Source organism: Gymnoscopelus microlampas (genome assembly GCF_963454915.1).
Source record: "Gymnoscopelus microlampas genome assembly, chromosome: 8".
NCBI lineage: Eukaryota > Metazoa > Chordata > Actinopteri > Myctophiformes > Myctophidae > Gymnoscopelus > Gymnoscopelus microlampas.
The window spans coordinates 56,408,920-56,431,230 of record NC_139945.1 but is presented as its reverse complement, the minus strand read 5'-3'; the positions used below and the strand labels follow the sequence as shown (position 1 = coordinate 56,431,230).

The 22,311-nt window shown below is 37.4% G+C and overlaps 2 protein-coding genes across 2 annotated transcripts in view; both read right to left on the bottom strand.

The window, feature by feature from the left end:
• Nucleotides 1-330: 330 nt before the first annotated feature.
• LOC311050664 (H-2 class II histocompatibility antigen, E-S beta chain-like) lies at nucleotides 331-16,894 on the bottom strand. The gene is made up of 9 exons (XM_084064750.1): nucleotides 16,796-16,894; nucleotides 16,523-16,606; nucleotides 15,224-15,478; nucleotides 13,476-13,727; nucleotides 11,595-11,811; nucleotides 10,957-11,024; nucleotides 8,746-8,859; nucleotides 7,781-7,837; nucleotides 331-649 (listed from the first exon to the last, which is right to left on the bottom strand). The coding sequence occupies exons 2-8, from the start codon at nucleotides 16,587-16,589 to the stop codon at nucleotides 7,800-7,802; spliced, it is 1,011 nt and encodes a 336-aa protein (XP_083920876.1). The 5' UTR covers nucleotides 16,590-16,606; nucleotides 16,796-16,894; the 3' UTR covers nucleotides 331-649; nucleotides 7,781-7,799.
• Nucleotides 16,895-19,606: 2,712 nt separating this feature from the next.
• LOC311050663 (uncharacterized protein) overlaps nucleotides 19,607-22,311 on the bottom strand; it is a gene marked incomplete at its 3' end in the record, with an annotated part of 3,424 nt that continues 719 nt past the window's right edge. Inside the window, exons 3-4 of the mRNA XM_084064749.1 lie at nucleotides 21,360-21,614; nucleotides 19,607-19,863 (exon numbers count right to left, since the gene is read on the bottom strand). Coding sequence (XP_083920875.1) covers nucleotides 19,607-19,863; nucleotides 21,360-21,614 — 512 coding nt within the window. The remainder of the gene's footprint in view (nucleotides 19,864-21,359; nucleotides 21,615-22,311) is intronic.

Below are 22,311 nucleotides of genomic sequence, written 5' to 3'. Positions count from 1 at the left end.
TAAAGATCTTGAACATTTTGTGAAAATATTTGAATATATGTTTTTAAAGGGAACATTTTTGACGCTTCTGGTGGGGTCCCTATTACAACATATTTTGATATGGGGGGTCGGCGGCCAAATCATTTCGGGATCCTTGACATGAAACAGTTTGAGAACCACTGATATTATAGCAACATGAGTTTATAAAAAACTGTTAGGATTTAAAATACATTTGTAGAATATATATTCAAAGTAAAAAATAGCAGATCTACAAGCTCATAGCGCGGGGGCACTCGATGCCGCGCTATGAGCTTGTATATCTGCTATTTTTGAATAGCCAAAGAGGTCTGTAAACCTAACATTAACCCTAAACCCTGACCTTTAACCTCACATAAACTATGTCTATAAACCTAACCTTAACCCTAACCTTAATCTCACCTCAAAACCATGTCAACCTTTGCGAAACACCGGGAAAAGACAGTAATTATCGTTAGCCTTGGCTAGCCATTTAGCATTTTGAATTGTTTAAAGGACACATTAGTGAAAAAGGTTGTCAACATTGTGCTGCTGTTATGAGTATTTAAAAGCTGAATGGACACATGTATTTCCTCCTCTCTCCACCAGGGAGCAGCGATGACTCTCTGCTTCTCTGAAAACACACACAGGTGTTCTGTGAAAATACAAAAAAACAATAAGAATCAGAATGTATTAACTGTGTGAACATGTTAACACTTTGGAATAACCTTCCTTTATAATGGTAAATTAATCATTCCCAAATTATTATTAATGTGTCATTCATAACTTATTAAATTAATAGTTAATGATTTAAAACTATGCTATAAATGGATGATACTGTAGATCATGAACAAGTTATTAGTAAACTACTTAAAAACCTAACCTCCCAGCACCCTCACTGCAACTACAGTAACCATCAACGTAGAAACAACTCATTCCATTCAAACAACATTTGACCAATACTTTGTCAATAGTGTATCTTAGTAGGAAGGGCAGCTCAGTTGGTAGAACACTCTCCTTTGGACCACAAGGTTCTGTCTTTGATCCTGCTAGTGATGGAATCATCAGTGTTTTCAATGAACTGAATCATTGGGTACAGCTCACTGAAATGTTGTGTTCAATATACTGAATCATTGGTACAGTTCACTGAAATGTGTTCAATGTACTGAATCATTGGTAGTTCACTGAAATGTTTAGTTCAACTGATTGGTTCATAGTTTGGCTGCATTGTGTCGTCTCTTCACTGAACTGAATCACAGGCACTTCATTTCCTGACTGAATCCAAGGAATGTATTCTAAAAGAAAGACGGCGACGTCATTTTCTCTATCCTGAAATTCCAGCCGGCAGATTGGTCTCACTGGGTGGCAGACTCACACCGGAGTCTATGAGAGCCGACTGGATAGCTTTTGAACAAATACTCTGAACGATTGAGACCTTTATAAAATACTCTGCTCAAGAAAATAAAAGAAGACATATCACACATTGTTTTCTGCTGTGTTGCTTTTCGATGTGTACACTATTTTATAGAGGTATCTAAAGAGCACAAAGAATGTTTCTGAACGGCCAAAGTCCTGTCTGGCAACCAAATCTCACGATGCCTCAGAGACAGAAACAATACCTGTTTAGATGCCTCAATAAAATGGTGTACTGTCGCAATCCTTCAGATATAATGTTTGTTCATGAGCTGGTCCAGCCAGCTCCATTCACTGCCATGTATTTCTTGAACTTCCGGTGCGAGGTTTGCCACCCATTAGTGTCGTAGACCGGTGGGATTTCAGAAAAAAAGGCCTTCTATAAGGAGGTTATGGCATTTGGGGGTAAAAGTTGGGAACAAGGCCATTTTACATAATTCAAGGGTGCTGAATCAGAAAAACACTGTTCCCAAGCAAAATTCTTAGTGCTTAACCTCCTAATTTGCATATCAAAATGGCTGCCGATTTTGAAGTATTTCTTAAATAACTCTATAACAAAGCAATCAAATCTGACAAATAAAGTGTATATATTTATATTCTGAGGGTCAGACAATGTGTGGAAGGTATTTATAATGTAATATATGTAAATAAATGTAAATAATGTAAATAAATATGCAAATTAGAGGCCACTATTACAGAAAACGGTTTTGTACTTAAAGTGATCCATCCGCATCCCCCTTATTTTATTTTATTTCTACTTATCTGTTTTTTTCACCAGACATCTAAAATACATATTTAGATCATGTAAAAATCCTGGTACATTTGGCCCCTGATGACCAAAAAATAAATTGCCCCCATGTATAACTCACCCCCAGAATGAGTTAGAGCCACAGAACTGGTACTGATAACTGAACACAAACTACAGTGGTCACCTGTTCATTCATGCACGATCTTCAAACGGCCACCTATTGGACATCAGAGGTTTTCAAAGGTTTCTTTAGGTACCTTTCAAAGTTGACACCCACAGATTCTTGGCACCTCCCATTGAAATGATTAGAAAGTGTAGTGTGGCCGTCCAGCCACGAGATGGCGCTTGGTATCAAAATGTATTTAAAAAAGTAAGTAAGGCCTGTGTTCAAAATGTTACTTGAGTAAAAGTACAAAGTATTGGCATCAAAATATACTTAAAGTACCAAAAGTAAAAGTACTGAAATGTTTGAAAGTAGCCGATCTACGAGCTTGTAGATCGTCTATTTTCTAATGGCCGTGGTATAATATAGGGCTAAAGTGGTTAATGTATATGTTTTATAATCAGTGTTGGGCTATATTACTTAGGAGAGTAATATGTTACCTATTACTTATTACTCCTTTGAAAAGTAATAATATTATATAACTTATTACTTGGAATCAAGAGTAATATGTTACATATTACTTTATATTACTTTCCCCGTGCCCCCCCCCCCCCTCAAAAAAAAGACGTGTACAGTTTTTAGCCTTTTAGAACTGAATCCAATTTAATGGAACAATAGAAAACAGTTTTTATCTTTTTAAGTATTTTGCTGCTACAGATTCCATATTTGGAATTGGAACAATAATTATCCTTACAGGAACAACATAAATCTGAACTGCACACACTGGCTGCAGCCTCTCAAAAACTGAAACAATAAAGTAAACTTTTTGAACATTTCTTAACCTTTTCACTTACAACAGTCAATATTAATTAGCCAAAGTGCAAGGGGGGAGAGAGGAGAGGAGATATAGAGCAGTGGTTCTCAAACTTTTTCATGTGAAGGACCTCCAAATTGAGAGAGAGAGAGAAAGAGAGAGAGAGAGAGAGAGAGAGAGAGAGAGAGAGAGAGAGAGAGAGAGAGAGAGAGAGAGAGAGAGAGAGAGAGAGAGAGAGAGAGAGAGAGAGTTAAATCAGGGGTCTTCGACAGGAGGTCCGAGACCCCTAGAGGGTCCGGCAGTAATGTGTGGTTCCACGGTGTGGTGGGAACAGAGGTACTGTAGGGGGGAGGGGAAGCTAGCAGAGATAGCAGAGTTCCTCAGCTTATTTGGAATACTGTAGTGTAGGCTACACAGTATATCATTAACATAACCGGTTTTGCTATCTGCTACCTACCTCCCCCTACTGTCTGTCTGTCTGTGCCCACACACTGCACAGTCAGACACACACACACACACACACACACACACACACACACACACACACACACACACACACACACACACACACACACACACACACACACACACACACACACACACACACGATGTGCAAGTGTTTGAAAACTTTAGTTACTTTGTAGATTTTGATTATTATTACAAAACATACATTAACCATTAACCTTAGCTATATAAAGTTGTCTATTTAAAAATAGCAGAACTAAGCTACACGTTGTGAGCTTGTAGATCTGCTATTTTATTTGACATAACGTGTGAAAGAGGACTTTCTGCATAACAAGTAGAGAGAAAGAGAGAGAGAGGGAAATACTCCAGTAAAGAAAAAAAAAACTAAAATCTTTACTTATGTACAGTACTTGTGTAATGTAATGTGTTACTTTACACCACAGTAAAATGTTTGAAAATACACTGTTGTGTAAAATGTTTGAAAATATTTTGATGCCAGTACTTTGTAGTTTTACTCAGTAACATTTTTAACACAGGCCTTTTACTTGTAACAGAGTATTTTTATATTGTGGTAACAAAAACTGGACATTCCGCATGGAATTTGCAAGCTCATAGCGTGGGATTTAAACCCGGGCCGCATAATCACTGGACATCAGCGTCACATCAGAGAAAATTTGATGCATTAGGGTTGACCTTAAAAGGCAGTTGATACCCAGTTAATACTGAAGACAGAGAGAGAGAGGGAGCTAATGTGAGCATTTTTTCCACCACTGAGAACATGATTTAAAAAAAAAAGCTAAATTCTCCCCCAACCCCCTCTCCCTGCTGACTGTAGCCTACCTAACTGTGTGTGAAGGTGGCCAAACTTGTTTTGTGACAACAATGGCCAAGCTTGAAGCCACTGACTGTCTATTAGCATATGTTAACCATGATCCTCTCTCACTGAATGAAAGGAAGGGGTCGCGACCAGCGTTGCCATGTTTGCTTATTAAAAGCAACCTGTTTTTCTGTAAAGTTGCTTGTAAATATTGGTAGAAGCTGGCTGCTTTTTATTTGAGAACTTGAGGTGCATATAGGTTTAATGTGCTCATGTGGCCTATAATAATCAATCTCTTTTGGGCTTGTTTTCATAGACCTGTTTGCTTATTTCTCTCGTAAACTCTGGCAACACTGGTCGCAACAGCTGTCTCCTATGACTGAGAGAGAGAGAAAAAAAAAGAATGAGAAAAACACTGGCTTATCCTCTGTTCTTTAATTGTTGTTCTTCAGTGGTGGAAGAAGTACTCAGATATTTTACTTAAAGTAAAAGCCACCACATATACCACATAAAAATACATGTAGAATGTCCCGTTTCACAGGTTATCAAAATATATAAAAATCCTTTGAAAATAGCAGATCTATAAGCTCACAACGCATCACATGGCTATTTTTAAATAGCCAACGTTTATATAAGGCTGAAGTGGTTAATGTATGTTTTGTAATAATCAAAATCTACAAAGTAACAACTAAAGTTTTCAAATAATTGTAGTGGAGTAAAAGAACAATATTTGCCTCTGAGATGTATAGTGGAGTAGAAATAAATGTACTGGAAATTGGAAATAATCTAGTAAAATATTTACTTATGTACAGTACTTGAGTAAATGTAATTTGTTACTTTACACCACTGTAAAATGTTTGAAAATACACTGTTGTGTAAAATGTTTCAAAATAGCATTGTGAAAATTGTGAGCTTGTAGATCAGCTATTTTCAAATAGCCTATGTATAAAATAAAGTAAAAGCACTGGAAATTGGAAATACTCTAGTACATAAGTTTGTTTTATTAATTAAATGATAAATTGTCTGCATTCATAAGTTCTCTAATGACAGCTGCTTTTAAGAAATAAACTGCAAGTAGAGTAATTGCTTTCCTCTGCTCTCTTCTGCCACCTACTGTCCACCTAAAATGAAAAACTTAAAACACACCCCCAAGGCATAGCCACACCCCCAACCTTTCACAACCTAAGGTTATGGTGGGTTATGGTGGGTACCTTTCAGAGACTCCGGTGCGTATGTGAATAGGTGACCACTGTACTTTCAACACAACTATATAGAGTGGGATGGGGATGGCTATAGGTACACTTAGACGGCCAACAGGGACTAGCTGAAATGTATTAAGCCCCTCTGTGTTCCTATTGGCTGGGCTTTAAACAGCCATAACTCCAATTCCCAGCATCAAAAACCTATGAAACTTCCTAGATGCACTTAGACGGCCAACAGGGAAAGGCTGAAATTGTTTAAGCTATGTAGCCTAACTTTTCAGTTGATTGCCATACAGGCTTGTGTCCCCCCCCCCCACCCCCGATGGGCCCTGCCTAGTACAGCCTAGTCCAGCCTATTACTGCCTAGTCCTAGGACTAGGCTAGACCTAGGTGTACTAGGCTTTACTGTACTAGACTCTGCTGGGCTCTAATAGTCTGTTTTCAGCTCTAGCAGCCTTTGCTAGGCTTTACTGGGCTCTATTAGGCTATAGAAGGCAGTACTTTACTTTGGCCTACAAATGTTCATGCAAAACTATTTCTCGTACACACACAAGCTATTGCCCGTGTACACAGTGGTTAGTCCCTATGGGTTGAGGATCTACAGGGCGGACAAGAGCCTAGTACAGCCTAATAGAGCCTATTAGAGTCTAGTACAGCCTTGTACAACCTAGTCTAGCCTAGTCCAGCCTGTTCCATGCTAGTATAGCCTATACCACCCTCCCCTAGTCTGTTCTCCCAAAAGGCTGGACTAGTCTTGGATGTACTAGGCTGTACTGTACTAGACTCTACTGGTCTCTAATAGGCTTTTTAGTGGCGCTAGCCGCTCAATACCTGACTTTGTCCGTGTGCGTCAACGTTCTGATTGGTCAGGTGCGTCAACAAAGTGATTGGTCAAGCTTCACGTGACACATGGCTATAAACACATTATAAACACATATCGATGACAAAATGTATCAAAGGCGCCGCTACCTTCACACAGGGTGTGATTTTTTAATCTCTAGTAGGCTTTGCTAGGCTGTACTAGGCTATATTAGGCTGTACAAGGCAGATCTGTACTTTGGTCTACAAAGGTTCATGCAAAACTATTGCTTGTGCACACACAAGCTATGGCCTGTGTACACAGTGGTTAGTCCCTATGGTCTGAGTATCTACAGGGCTGACAAGGGACTAGTAAAGCCTAAAAGAGAGTATTAGAGTCTAGTACAACCTAGTACAACCTACTCTAGCCTAGTCCAACCTGTTCCATGCTAGTATAGCCTATAGAAATGATTTCATGTGCATGCCATAAGCAATGCACAACACGTCGTTGCAAATGCCGGAAATCTGGGTTACGATGCACAGCCATGTGTGCATGTCAGCAACGGAGTGATGATCAACCTCCTTGTATGAATGTGGTCTAGTGTCTAGACTTTCGTTCAACAATGGCCAATACAGTATCTTTAGAGTAATAAACCGTTATCTGTTATGGGGGCCGCTATTTTGCATATTTCGGAGTAGGCTGATTATTATATTATATTATATTATCATATTATATTACTTACAAATTCTTTACTCACATTGTAGAAACTGTATATAGACACTTCATTTGTCAATTGTGCTTGCCTGGCCACAGAGTTATTGAAGATAAAGGTGTGAATTTGCCAATTTGGCAGCCATTCAGATATGCAGATTAGAAGGTCAAAAACTAAACATTTAGCATGGGTAAAAAGTATGTATTTTAGATGTCCTAAGGATGGCAAAAATACAGATAATTAGAAACAAAATAAGGGGGATGCACCTTTTGCACCGTTTGAGTACTACGGTACATCATTTTATGTAATGGTGGCCTCTAATTTGCATATTTATTTACATTTATTTACATTTATTACATTACAAATATCTTCCACACATTGTATGACCCTCAGAACATAAATATATACACTTTATTGGTCAGATTTGCTTGCTTTGTTATAGAGTTGTTTAAGAAATACTTCAAAATCGGCAGCCATTTTGATATGCAAATTAGGAGGTTAAGCACTAAGAATTTTGCTTGGGAACAGTGTTTTTCTGATTCAGCACCCTTGAATTATGTAAAATGGCCTTGTTTCCAACTTTTACCCCCAAATGCCTCTAACAATCACATATTTCAGAAATCCCACCGGTCTATCGTGTGTGTGTATGTTTTCTAGTTTTATACACTTTAAAAAATACTAATAATAATAATAAAAAGAAAGAGGAAGTGAACCTGGGTGTGTGGGAGGAATCTAAAGATTCTCATTGGTTGTCGGGAGCAGAATACGACCTGATAGGAGAAGAAGAGAGACAGTTAAAACAGACACACACATAAATCCTATGTACTGTATTGTGTGTATTTCTCCACAAAATGCATAAAAGTACACACAACACAATAACACACCAACACAACAACATTAAGGTTCAGTCATCAGAACTAACGTGAACATTTGACTCTTATTTGAGACTAAATGTAACACAGATGTATTAAAGCTAAATGTGACAACATAGAACACTTTGACCTCTAACTAGGTCGTCTAGAGAATGCACTTAAATGCACTTAAGACTTCTGGTGATTAGTAGTTTCGTTCCACATGTCATGTGATCCTCTTTTGATCTGACCTAATTTCTTCCACTGGTAGTATAATATGCCCACGACGCAGCGCATCGTGGGAGGGGAGCTTCCCCCCTCCAGGGAATACACGAGTGTGGCTAAGGCCGAAAATATCATCAAGGACATTTACCATCCCAGCCATAATCTGTTCAAACCGCTGCCGCATCCACGGCCAGGTAAACGGTACAGGAGCCTGGCGAGCAGTACCACCAGACTATTGAACAGTTTTTACCCAGCAGCAATCTCGCTGCTGAACAAAAACTAAGTCTGGTGACACTGCACAGACTAAACTGTGAAATGTGCTTAAAAGGGACATTTCTTATAAACACTTTCATGACTTTTATTCTCTGCACTCACTCACATTATTGTATATGTAGATTAGTCATATTATTCACTTTATCCTTCTCCTCTCTCTCTATGAGATGACTATCTTTTTAACTGCAATGATGAGCCTGCACAACCAAGAATTTCACCCACTTACATGTAATGTGATGTGACAATAAAGATTGATTCTGATTCTGATTCTGATTTGGAATCACCCATGCCATAATCAATGAAACATGTTAATTAAACATGCTAATCACCTAGTTTCTTCAACTGGTAGTAGATGAATCCAGACAGGAACAAGACCAGACCCAGAACCAGACCTGATGCTCCCATGGCCACCTTGTTCTTCACTGACTCTGGCATGGAGTCATCTGACAATACAAATATCATATCATATCATATCATATATATCATATTATTACAGTAGATTAAAACACCTTCTTCACAGACTCTGGCATGGAGTCATCTGACAATACAAATATCATATATCATAGCATATCATATCATATCATATCATATCATATATCATATCATATCATATCTCATATCTCATATCTCATATCATATATCATATATCATATCGTATCGTAGCGTAGCGTAGCGTATTGTATCATATATCATATCATAATATATCATATTATGTGCAGAAAGTATATTGGGACAGAGTCATAGACTGTTTTTAACAAATCAATATGGTCTTTTATCTGTTTTTATCAAATCAATATGGTCTTTTATCTGTTTTTATCAAATCTATCTGGTCTTTTATCTGTTTTTATCAAATCTATCTGGTCTTTCATCTGCTTTTATCAAATCAATAAGCTCATAGCACGGCACCGAGTGCCGCGCTATGAGCTTGTAGATCTGCTATTTCTTTTTTTCTTAAACATTTGTGCAAATGTTTGAACATATATATATATATAAATGTTCTTGTAAACAACATTTTTAACTCAAATATTTGCTTCTGGGGGTCCCTGGAACAACATATTTTGATGGGGATCAGCGGGCAAAAACAATTTTGGGGGTCCTTGACAAGAAAAGGTTTGAGCACCACTGATATAGCAACAATAGTTGTTTTCAGATAAATTAAGACATATGTTGAGAGATATTTGACAGTTACAAATGTTCGCTTTAAAAAATATATAAAGATTTGCACTAATGTTCCCGATTTTTCAAAAATAGCAGATATACAAGCTCATAGCGCGGCACTCGTGCCGCGCTATGAGCTTGTAGATCTGCTATTTTTGAATAGCCAAAGAAATCTAAAAATTACACAGATGCGTTCCCGGTCTTAATGGATTAAGTAAGTAACAGGGGTCATCACCATGCTGGCTTGTGGTGGACATTTTTGTCAAAATTCTATCTTTGCCATGGACATAAACATTTCTGGAATATGATATTACCAGAAACACACAAACCTTTAAAATGGAACGAAATAGGAACATGATAAATTTGGTTCTACAGATAAATAGAACCAAATAGGGTCCATTTGGTTCTTTTTTTAAAGTTTGTCCTCCATTTGTGCACTCTCTGAGTTATGGGGGTCCTTGAAAATAAAAAGTTAGAACCACCAGAGAACCAGTGTACCAGTGGACTCCTGTGTCATACATAGTGTCATAGTAAATCAGTGTCATACATATTCTGAAGAAAACCTGTAAACTGAGACATTCAGTATGCAGAGTCTTATGATCGAAATAATGTAAAAAACAACACATCTAAAATTTGCCACAGACAAGGCCAAGACTAGCTACGGTCACATAGTAAGTAAGCCTTGGCGAGCCATGTGACCCCATAGGGGGAAGAGCCTATCTCCTGTTTCTCTAGCGTGAGGCGGCTTGATGTACAAGTACACCTCCTGGACATGACGCTAGTATGTCACAGCGACTTACCCCCCCCAACCCAACCCTTGATGCTGAGTGCCAAGCAGGGAGGCATTGGGTCCCTCTTTGATAGTCTTCTTTGGTACGACCCGGCCGGGGATCGAATCCCAACCTTCCAATCTTAGGGCAGATACTCTAACCACTAGACCATTACCATTGATATTAATGCAGCATTTATATAAGACCAGTTCCATCTGTCAGGGCTGTTCTCATACTTTACAGTCACTCTCAGCTCCTTCACTCCAGCAGCTTCTGACCCCGAGGGTTTAGAATGTTATACATTCTACAAATGTCTTTGTATCTGCAGCCATTAGTAAATAAAGATGATGTACCTCATCTAGACGTGACACTTAAACTCCAAGTAGGTGAGGCTCCTGTCATGACCTTCTTATTAGAATTAGGATGTGTATTTGTATTGATTTTTATTTCTGGTGTCTGTATTAGTGTGTCTTGTCTTTAATTGGATTGCTGTGTTTCTTTTCTACAAAACAAATGTACCTTAAGGTACAAAAAGAGAATAATCCTTGAACCCTCAAAACAGAGTGTAGTGTAACACATTACAGTAGATTACACTAGATTACAGTAACTGACCCCAGTCCATCTTGATAGGCACGGTCAGGCTGGGATGTTCCACCATGCATGTGATCTTCTCTCCTGATCTGTAATACACACACACACACACACACACACACACACACACACACACACACACACACACAGTAGTAGCCGATCTACACGCTGAAACGCGGCACATTGATCCGTTTACTTTTGTTAATATTTAGTTTGACTATCTTTGTGTAGGAGCGTGAATGCCCCGCTGGGCTCTCCTCCGCTCTAGCGTTTATTTTGTATTCCACTATTCCCTCCCCAATGCAGGAAAAATAGGAAGGCAAGAGGCAGAAGAAACTTAGTAACGAGATACACACATAATAGCGTATTCCTGTGTGTGTATTCATGCATAGCACACTCGCTCGCGGGTCTCTGTGTGCGTTCATCATGCGTGTGTGTGAGTGTGTGTGTGTGTGTGTGTGTGTGTGTGTGTGTGTGTGTGTGTGTGCGTGCGTGCGCGCGCGCGCGTGTGTGTGCGCGCGTGTGTGACTTCATATTAGCCGACCAATTAATGGGCCATTTTCAGCAAGTGAGTCACACTTGTTTTATTTTTAAAGAATATATGTATTGGTGTCTATTAGGTGTGTATTTCTATGTATAGGTGTCTGTTAGGTGTGTACCTGGGTGTGTACTCCAGGTAGGAGTGGTACTGGTAGTACCAGGCTCCATCAGACAGCTCATCAGTAGAGGAGAGACCAGAGGTCAAAGGTTCTTGACCTCTCCACCAGGTCACCAGGATCACTTTAGGATAGAAGACGTAGCTGCTGCACCTCAGCATGTGAGTGTGTTCACCACGACGAGGGGGAGTCTCTGACTTCAGTCTCACTTTGGGCTCCACTGGATAAATAAGATTATTATTATTATTATTATTATTATTATTATTATTATTATTATTATTATTATTATTATTATTATTACATTTATTATTATTATTATTATTACCCTTATTATTATTATTATTATTACCATTATTATTACACTTATTAATATATACCAGTCATTTGAACATGTCATTATCATTAATAATTGTATATTATCCAAATGAGATCCAAATGATCTAGAAACCTTCAACAGGCTTACAACCCCTCCCGCTCACTCAGATCAGCTAACACAGGGAAGCTGTCAGAATCTTCTCTAAAACACCCTGGACAACGCTCCTCACGTCCTAGACTCTTCTCCCTTCTGGCTCCCAAACGGTGGAACAAACTCCCCATTGCAGTTAGAGCTGCAGACTCACTCCCAATCTACCACCATAATCTGCAGACTGTAGCACTAGACCTGGCCTTGAACTAGAACTATATTTTTTTAGTTTTTGTCGCATTCCTAAGCCAATAATTTGATGACCGGCGGTCTCTCCAATAGGAGACTCAAAGAGTCTCCTTTGAGTCTCCTACCAGAGACATTAGCATCTTTCCAAATTATTCAATCAAATTATTGTCTCAGGAATGCGACAAAAACTAAAAAATCTCCATGAATTCAAGGCTTCATGGGGTGTAGAAAATAAGTCATTTTTGGGTTGAACTATCCCTTTAAGTGTTTAAACCACACATTGACTGCCTAGAACGACTTAACTCGTTATTAGCTTTTCATCACTTACCTGCCAAGATCGAGTTAACTCGTTTTTAGTAAAAAAATAAATTTGACCCAAAGACCAAGGAGATATGAATTTTCGAAGATCTTTACTCTCATCCACTTCCTTTAGTGGATGAGATCCTTTTTTAAAACATTTTATCTCGGCTCCTGAGTACTTTTTTTTTCTCCATTGAAAAATCTCTGGCAGACAACTGCAAAAAATCTGTTAAGACCTGAGGCCGATTTTACTAATGTCTTCTAAATCCAGTTTTATCAAAAAACTATTGTTGCTTTATCAGTAGCTCTCAACCTTATTCAGTAAAGGACCACCCAAAATGCTGACGCCCATCTCAAAATACTTTGTTCCAGGGACCGCCAGAAGCAAAGATTTGAGTTAAAAATGTTAGCTTTAAAATAATATAAATATATGAATTTACACAAATGTTCTTGATTTAAAAAAAATAGCAGATCTACAAGCTCATAGCGCGGCACTCGGTGCCGCGCTATGAGCTTGTAGGTCTGCTATTTTTTAAAAGCCAAAGTGTAAAATAATGCTTTTTAGCTCAAATCAAAATGTGACACAGATGCTTCTTCAGATCTTAATGGGTTAAGAGGATCTGAAATGTTTGTCAGCAGATTAAGTCATGTTTTATAATCATTATCAGATCAATATTAACACCATTAATCATCTCTGAATAGAATCATGTGATTTCATGTTATAGTTTATGAGGTGATGAGTGTTGAGTGCTGCTCTGAGATCATCACCTCTCTTGTTCAGAACAGAGGAGTAGTAGATCTCAGCGTTGTGTTTGCAGAATGCCTCTGGTTGTGCTGGTAACAGTCTTCCACGCCGACATCTCGCCACTCCGACTAGTGGCTTCCGCGTGCGGTTAGGGTTAGGGTGAGGGTTAGGTATAGGGTTCGTTAACGTCGGAAAGGCGACATGTCGGAAAGCCGCCATGTAACCGGTTGTGCTCTCCTATAAGCCAGTTCTCCAGGATCTTTATTGCTGCGCTCTGCGTTCTTCACACCAAAATCAGTGTATCCAACATACTGATCTACTCTACTGTCCCACCTGAGGAACTCATCACCATCGAAATTCAATGACAGTATGTACTGTATGTCCTTCAGCTCACTGGAGTTAAACACACAGCGGGCAGCCTGATAGAACACATATCCATCTGGAAATAGACAATTAAAAATGTCAATAATGTTCAGTTTTATTATCATCTGTATAATATCAACACTAGGCTAACTGCCCCCTATCGGCCAAATATAACAAAGTCTGAAATAGGTTCAGGATGTGAAATCTAGCATTAAAATATTTTGAATGTATATTGAATATCTTAAATACAATGAGATTGATCAACCAGTTAAGTTTTGTTTCTCTATGTGTCCAGTTGTCTGTCTGTCTGTCTGTCTGTCTGTCTGTCTGTCTGTCTGTCAGACCCCATCATGTATTTCCAGGATAACCCCTTTTTATAATATATAGGCTATTTGAAAATAGAAGATCTACAAGCTCATAGCGCGGCACCGAGTGCCGCGCTATGAACTTGTAGATCTGCTATTTTCAAACATTTTAGTACTTTTGGTACTTTAAGTAAATTTTGATGCAAATACTTTTGTACTTTTACTCAAGTCATTCTTGAATTCAGGACTTTTACTTGTAACAGAGTACTTCTAGATTGCAGCATTGATTATTTTACTTAATAAAACATTTGAGTACTTTTCCCATCAGTGACTCTAGTCAGCAAACAAGGTAAATAGTCACATATAGAGAGTAGAGAGAACAATGAAGAGCCTCAAAGAAACTATAGGATACCAGGTCAATCAATATTACAATTTTGGGGGGTCTCCAGTTCAAATAGGATTATTTTTGGGGGGTCCCATCCAGTTGAAATAGGATTATTTAGTGTTTGACCACACCTACAGATTCAAACCAACCCCCCAAGGTGATAGGCCACGCCCACCCTACACTCTACAAGCTCATGAGCTTTTTTTGTATTGATCAATAAATTAAACAACCATAAAGTAACACACTCTACCATCCTTCAGTGGTGGAAAAAGTACTTAAATGTTTTACTTAAAAGTATCAAAAATTGCAATATAGAGAAATACTCTGTTACAATTAAACGTCCGGAATTCAAAATGTACTTGAGTAAAAGTACAAAAGTATTTGCATCAAAATGTACTTAAAGAACAAAAAGTAAAAATACTCATTATACAAAATGTCCCATTTCAAGTCTTGAAATGTATACAAATCTTTTGAAAATAGCAGATCTACAAACTCACAATGCCTCAAATCGTGATTAGTGACGCATTGTGAGCTTGTAGATCGGCTATTTTCAAATGGCCTATAGGGCTGAAGTGGTTACTGTATGATTTGTAATAATAATCAAAATCTACAAAGTAACTAGTAACTAAAGTTTTCAAATAATTGTGTGGAGTAAAAGCACAATACTAAAAGTACAATACAAGTACATACTAATGCATAGATTTGTTAAATAAAATAAAAAATAAAGCACATTGAGCACATATTCATGTTTACTAGAAATACATATTATTTAGAAAACATTTCACCATAAATGCTTAATATACATGTTTAAACATTTTTATTAATGTTAAATATATTCAACCGTTTTAGTTCATAACTATTGTGTTCATAGTATTCATGTACATTTCACTGGTGGTTTCTTCAAGGCAGTGCGAGTGTTGTCCAGGTTGAGTTTGCAGACCGCCTGACCATTCAAAGCTGCTTCATAAAACCCTTTGAAGGTCATATGATCTACAAACGGAGGATGAGGCTCCACCACCTTCCCTTTGTTGAAGTCTGCGTACATCATCACTTCACCATCCAGTTCCCGCATCCACTCTTTATATGGGTCTTTAACTGTGTCTGAACAGCCAACGACTTTAATGTCCTCATGGAACACTGGAAATAAAACAAAGATGACATTAAATTAAACAACAAACTTCTTCACAGTGACAATAACACATAATCATCATGTTAAACAATCATTTTTGCAGTGGTGGAAAAAGTACTCAAATATTTTACTTAAGTAAAAGTATCAGTACTGCAATTTAGAAGTATTCTGTTACAAGTAAAAGTCTAGAATTAACAGTACAAAATATTGCTATAAAAAGGTATTTAAAGTACCAAAAGTAAAAGTACTAAAATGTTTGAAAATAGCCGATCTACAAGCTCACAATGCGTCGCAATGCGACGCATTGTGAGCTTGTAGATCGGCTATTTTCAAATAGCCTAGGTATAAAATAGGGCTAAAGTGTTTAATGTATTTTTTATAATGTTATAATTTATATCTGTAAATTAACTAAGTAAAATTAATTAAGTAACTAGTAACTAAAGTTTTCAAATAATTGTAAAAGTACAATATTTGCTTGTGAGATGTAGTCGAGTATAAGTAAAAGTACTGGAAATTGGAAATACTCCAGTAAAGATAAAGTATAAGCACCTCAAAATTTTACTTGAGTAAATGTGATTAGTTACTTTACACCACTGCATGTCTGGTTCTTATATGAAGTGAAAGGTTGGATATTAAAAGTAACTTCCTGTCAAACGTTTTATTCACTGAAACAGATTCAAATGTTTTTTTTTGTTTTGTATTTTATTATGAAAGTAATTCATACAGAATGATTTATTTCATGATGTCACAACAACAGTTCCTAACATCTGTTTTAATGTTTATGTATTTGGACCAACATTCAAGATCCAATACTGTATATACAGGTAGTAAGAGGAGTGTGTGTGTGTGTGTGTGTGTGTGTGTGTGTGTGTGTGTGTGTGTGTGTGTGTGTGTGTGTGTGTGTGTGTGTGTGTGTGTGTGTGTGTGTGTGTGTGTGTGTGTGTGTGTGTGTGTGTGTGTGTTTGTATTGGCATCGTTCATATTTGGTTTTATATGATAACAGTAGATATAAATGTATATATTATATAATAACATAAATATAATGTACTTACTTCCTGGGATCGCTTTGACATGAAGTACAGAGGAGAGGATGAGGAGGGTGGCTGTAATCTTCATCATCACTGATCAAAACTGAACTGAATTTAATAGATGAGAATAAACAGATGAGAATAAACAGATCAGAATAAACAGATCAGAATAAACAGATCAGAATAAACAGATGAGAATAAACAGATGAGAATAAACAGATGAGAATAAACAGATGAGAATAAACAGATCAGAATAAACAGATGAGAATAAACAGATCAGAATAAACAGATGTTTACTGAAAGAGAAGTTCTGGAGTCTAAAAGAGAATGAAGGAGGATTTGTTCTGTTGTTTAGAAGAATCAGCCAATCAGATTAAAGATATGATGTTACATCATCTGTTTCTGTAATACACACACACACACACACACACACACACACACACACACACACACACACACACAGTAGTAGCCGATCTACACGCTGAAACGCGGCACATTGATCCGTTTACTTTTGTTAATATTTAGTTTGACTATCTTTGTGTAGGAGCGTGAATGCCCCGCTGGGCTCTCCTCCGCTCTAGCGTTTATTTTGTATTCCACTATTCCCTCCCCAATGCAGGAAAAATAGGAAGGCAAGAGGCAGAAGAAACTTAGTAACGAGATACACACATAATAGCGTATTCCTGTGTGTGTATTCATGCATAGCACACTCGCTCGCGGGTCTCTGTGTGCGTTCATCATGCGTGTGTGTGAGTGTGTGTGTGTGTGTGTGTGTGTGTGTGTGTGTGTGTGTGTGTGTGTGTGCGTGCGTGCGCGCGCGCGCGTGTGTGTGCGCGCGTGTGTGACTTCATATTAGCCGACCAATTAATGGGCCATTTTCAGCAAGTGAGTCACACTTGTTTTATTTTTAAAGAATATATGTATACTGCCCTGCCAAGCCAAAGAGCAGTAACTACGTTTTTGGACACACCGACTTATTTGGGTTGCCCAAAGGTCAAATTAGCCTTTGTGATGTTGGGGGATAAACAATTACCTCAAGAACAGATGTACAATTAGTGTAATATCACTTATATGCCAATATCTCATTTGGCTGACCAGTTGAATCACTTTTAAACACATTTTTCAGTGATTTTTGTTTTCGTAGTTACTGCACTCTGCCTTGGCAGGGCAGTATAGGTGTCTATTAGGTGTGTATTTCTATGTATAGGTGTCTGTTAGGTGTGTACCTGGGTGTGTACTCCAGGTAGGAGTGGTACTGGTAGTACCAGGCTCCATCAGACAGCTCATCAGTAGAGGAGAGACCAGAGGTCAAAGGTTCTTGACCTCTCCACCAGGTCACCAGGATCACTTTAGGATAGAAGACGTAGCTGCTGCACCTCAGCATGTGAGTGTGTTCACCACGACGAGGGGGAGTCTCTGACTTCAGTCTCACTTTGGGCTCCACTGGATAAATAAGATTATTATTATTATTATTATTATTATTATTATTATTATTATTATTATTATTATTATTATTATTATTATTATTACATTTATTATTATTATTATTATTACCCTTATTATTATTATTATTATTACCATTATTATTACACTTATTAATATATACCAGTCATTTGAACATGTCATTATCATTAATAATTGTATATTATCCAAATGAGATCCAAATGATCTAGAAACCTTCAACAGGCTTACAACCCCTCCCGCTCACTCAGATCAGCTAACACAGGGAAGCTGTCAGAATCTTCTCTAAAACACCCTGGACAACGCTCCTCACGTCCTAGACTCTTCTCCCTTCTGGCTCCCAAACGGTGGAACAAACTCCCCATTGCAGTTAGAGCTGCAGACTCACTCCCAATCTACCACCATAATCTGCAGACTGTAGCACTAGACCTGGCCTTGAACTAGAACTATATTTTTTTAGTTTTTGTCGCATTCCTAAGCCAATAATTTGATGACCGGCGGTCTCTCCAATAGGAGACTCAAAGAGTCTCCTTTGAGTCTCCTACCAGAGACATTAGCATCTTTCCAAATTATTCAATCAAATTATTGTCTCAGGAATGCGACAAAAACTAAAAAATCTCCATGAATTCAAGGCTTCATGGGGTGTAGAAAATAAGTCATTTTTGGGTTGAACTATCCCTTTAAGTGTTTAAACCACACATTGACTGCCTAGAACGACTTAACTCGTTATTAGCTTTTCATCACTTACCTGCCAAGATCGAGTTAACTCGTTTTTAGTAAAAAAATAAATTTGACCCAAAGACCAAGGAGATATGAATTTTCGAAGATCTTTACTCTCATCCACTTCCTTTAGTGGATGAGATCCTTTTTTAAAACATTTTATCTCGGCTCCTGAGTACTTTTTTTTTCTCCATTGAAAAATCTCTGGCAGACAACTGCAAAAAATCTGTTAAGACCTGAGGCCGATTTTACTAATGTCTTCTAAATCCAGTTTTATCAAAAAACTATTGTTGCTTTATCAGTAGCTCTCAACCTTATTCAGTAAAGGACCACCCAAAATGCTGACGCCCATCTCAAAATACTTTGTTCCAGGGACCGCCAGAAGCAAAGATTTGAGTTAAAAATGTTAGCTTTAAAATAATATAAATATATGAATTTACACAAATGTTCTTGATTTAAAAAAAATAGCAGATCTACAAGCTCATAGCGCGGCACTCGGTGCCGCGCTATGAGCTTGTAGGTCTGCTATTTTTTAAAAGCCAAAGTGTAAAATAATGCTTTTTAGCTCAAATCAAAATGTGACACAGATGCTTCTTCAGATCTTAATGGGTTAAGAGGATCTGAAATGTTTGTCAGCAGATTAAGTCATGTTTTATAATCATTATCAGATCAATATTAACACCATTAATCATCTCTGAATAGAATCATGTGATTTCATGTTATAGTTTATGAGGTGATGAGTGTTGAGTGCTGCTCTGAGATCATCACCTCTCTTGTTCAGAACAGAGGAGTAGTAGATCTCAGCGTTGTGTTTGCAGAATGCCTCTGGTTGTGCTGGTAACAGTCTTCCACGCCGACATCTCGCCACTCCGACTAGTGGCTTCCGCGTGCGGTTAGGGTTAGGGTGAGGGTTAGGTATAGGGTTCGTTAACGTCGGAAAGGCGACATGTCGGAAAGCCGCCATGTAACCGGTTGTGCTCTCCTATAAGCCAGTTCTCCAGGATCTTTATTGCTGCGCTCTGCGTTCTTCACACCAAAATCAGTGTATCCAACATACTGATCTACTCTACTGTCCCACCTGAGGAACTCATCACCATCGAAATTCAATGACAGTATGTACTGTATGTCCTTCAGCTCACTGGAGTTAAACACACAGCGGGCAGCCTGATAGAACACATATCCATCTGGAAATAGACAATTAAAAATGTCAATAATGTTCAGTTTTATTATCATCTGTATAATATCAACACTAGGCTAACTGCCCCCTATCGGCCAAATATAACAAAGTCTGAAATAGGTTCAGGATGTGAAATCTAGCATTAAAATATTTTGAATGTATATTGAATATCTTAAATACAATGAGATTGATCAACCAGTTAAGTTTTGTTTCTCTATGTGTCCAGTTGTCTGTCTGTCTGTCTGTCTGTCTGTCTGTCTGTCTGTCTGTCAGACCCCATCATGTATTTCCAGGATAACCCCTTTTTATAATATATAGGCTATTTGAAAATAGAAGATCTACAAGCTCATAGCGCGGCACCGAGTGCCGCGCTATGAACTTGTAGATCTGCTATTTTCAAACATTTTAGTACTTTTGGTACTTTAAGTAAATTTTGATGCAAATACTTTTGTACTTTTACTCAAGTCATTCTTGAATTCAGGACTTTTACTTGTAACAGAGTACTTCTAGATTGCAGCATTGATTATTTTACTTAATAAAACATTTGAGTACTTTTCCCATCAGTGACTCTAGTCAGCAAACAAGGTAAATAGTCACATATAGAGAGTAGAGAGAACAATGAAGAGCCTCAAAGAAACTATAGGATACCAGGTCAATCAATATTACAATTTTGGGGGGTCTCCAGTTCAAATAGGATTATTTTTGGGGGGTCCCATCCAGTTGAAATAGGATTATTTAGTGTTTGACCACACCTACAGATTCAAACCAACCCCCCAAGGTGATAGGCCACGCCCACCCTACACTCTACAAGCTCATGAGCTTTTTTTGTATTGATCAATAAATTAAACAACCATAAAGTAACACACTCTACCATCCTTCAGTGGTGGAAAAAGTACTTAAATGTTTTACTTAAAAGTATCAAAAATTGCAATATAGAGAAATACTCTGTTACAATTAAACGTCCGGAATTCAAAATGTACTTGAGTAAAAGTACAAAAGTATTTGCATCAAAATGTACTTAAAGAACAAAAAGTAAAAATACTCATTATACAAAATGTCCCATTTCAAGTCTTGAAATGTATACAAATCTTTTGAAAATAGCAGATCTACAAACTCACAATGCCTCAAATCGTGATTAGTGACGCATTGTGAGCTTGTAGATCGGCTATTTTCAAATGGCCTATAGGGCTGAAGTGGTTACTGTATGATTTGTAATAATAATCAAAATCTACAAAGTAACTAGTAACTAAAGTTTTCAAATAATTGTGTGGAGTAAAAGCACAATACTAAAAGTACAATACAAGTACATACTAATGCATAGATTTGTTAAATAAAATAAAAAATAAAGCACATTGAGCACATATTCATGTTTACTAGAAATACATATTATTTAGAAAACATTTCACCATAAATGCTTAATATACATGTTTAAACATTTTTATTAATGTTAAATATATTCAACCGTTTTAGTTCATAACTATTGTGTTCATAGTATTCATGTACATTTCACTGGTGGTTTCTTCAAGGCAGTGCGAGTGTTGTCCAGGTTGAGTTTGCAGACCGCCTGACCATTCAAAGCTGCTTCATAAAACCCTTTGAAGGTCATATGATCTACAAACGGAGGATGAGGCTCCACCACCTTCCCTTTGTTGAAGTCTGCGTACATCATCACTTCACCATCCAGTTCCCGCATCCACTCTTTATATGGGTCTTTAACTGTGTCTGAACAGCCAACGACTTTAATGTCCTCATGGAACACTGGAAATAAAACAAAGATGACATTAAATTAAACAACAAACTTCTTCACAGTGACAATAACACATAATCATCATGTTAAACAATCATTTTTGCAGTGGTGGAAAAAGTACTCAAATATTTTACTTAAGTAAAAGTATCAGTACTGCAATTTAGAAGTATTCTGTTACAAGTAAAAGTCTAGAATTAACAGTACAAAATATTGCTATAAAAAGGTATTTAAAGTACCAAAAGTAAAAGTACTAAAATGTTTGAAAATAGCCGATCTACAAGCTCACAATGCGTCGCAATGCGACGCATTGTGAGCTTGTAGATCGGCTATTTTCAAATAGCCTAGGTATAAAATAGGGCTAAAGTGTTTAATGTATTTTTTATAATGTTATAATTTATATCTGTAAATTAACTAAGTAAAATTAATTAAGTAACTAGTAACTAAAGTTTTCAAATAATTGTAAAAGTACAATATTTGCTTGTGAGATGTAGTCGAGTATAAGTAAAAGTACTGGAAATTGGAAATACTCCAGTAAAGATAAAGTATAAGCACCTCAAAATTTTACTTGAGTAAATGTGATTAGTTACTTTACACCACTGCATGTCTGGTTCTTATATGAAGTGAAAGGTTGGATATTAAAAGTAACTTCCTGTCAAACGTTTTATTCACTGAAACAGATTCAAATGTTTTTTTTTGTTTTGTATTTTA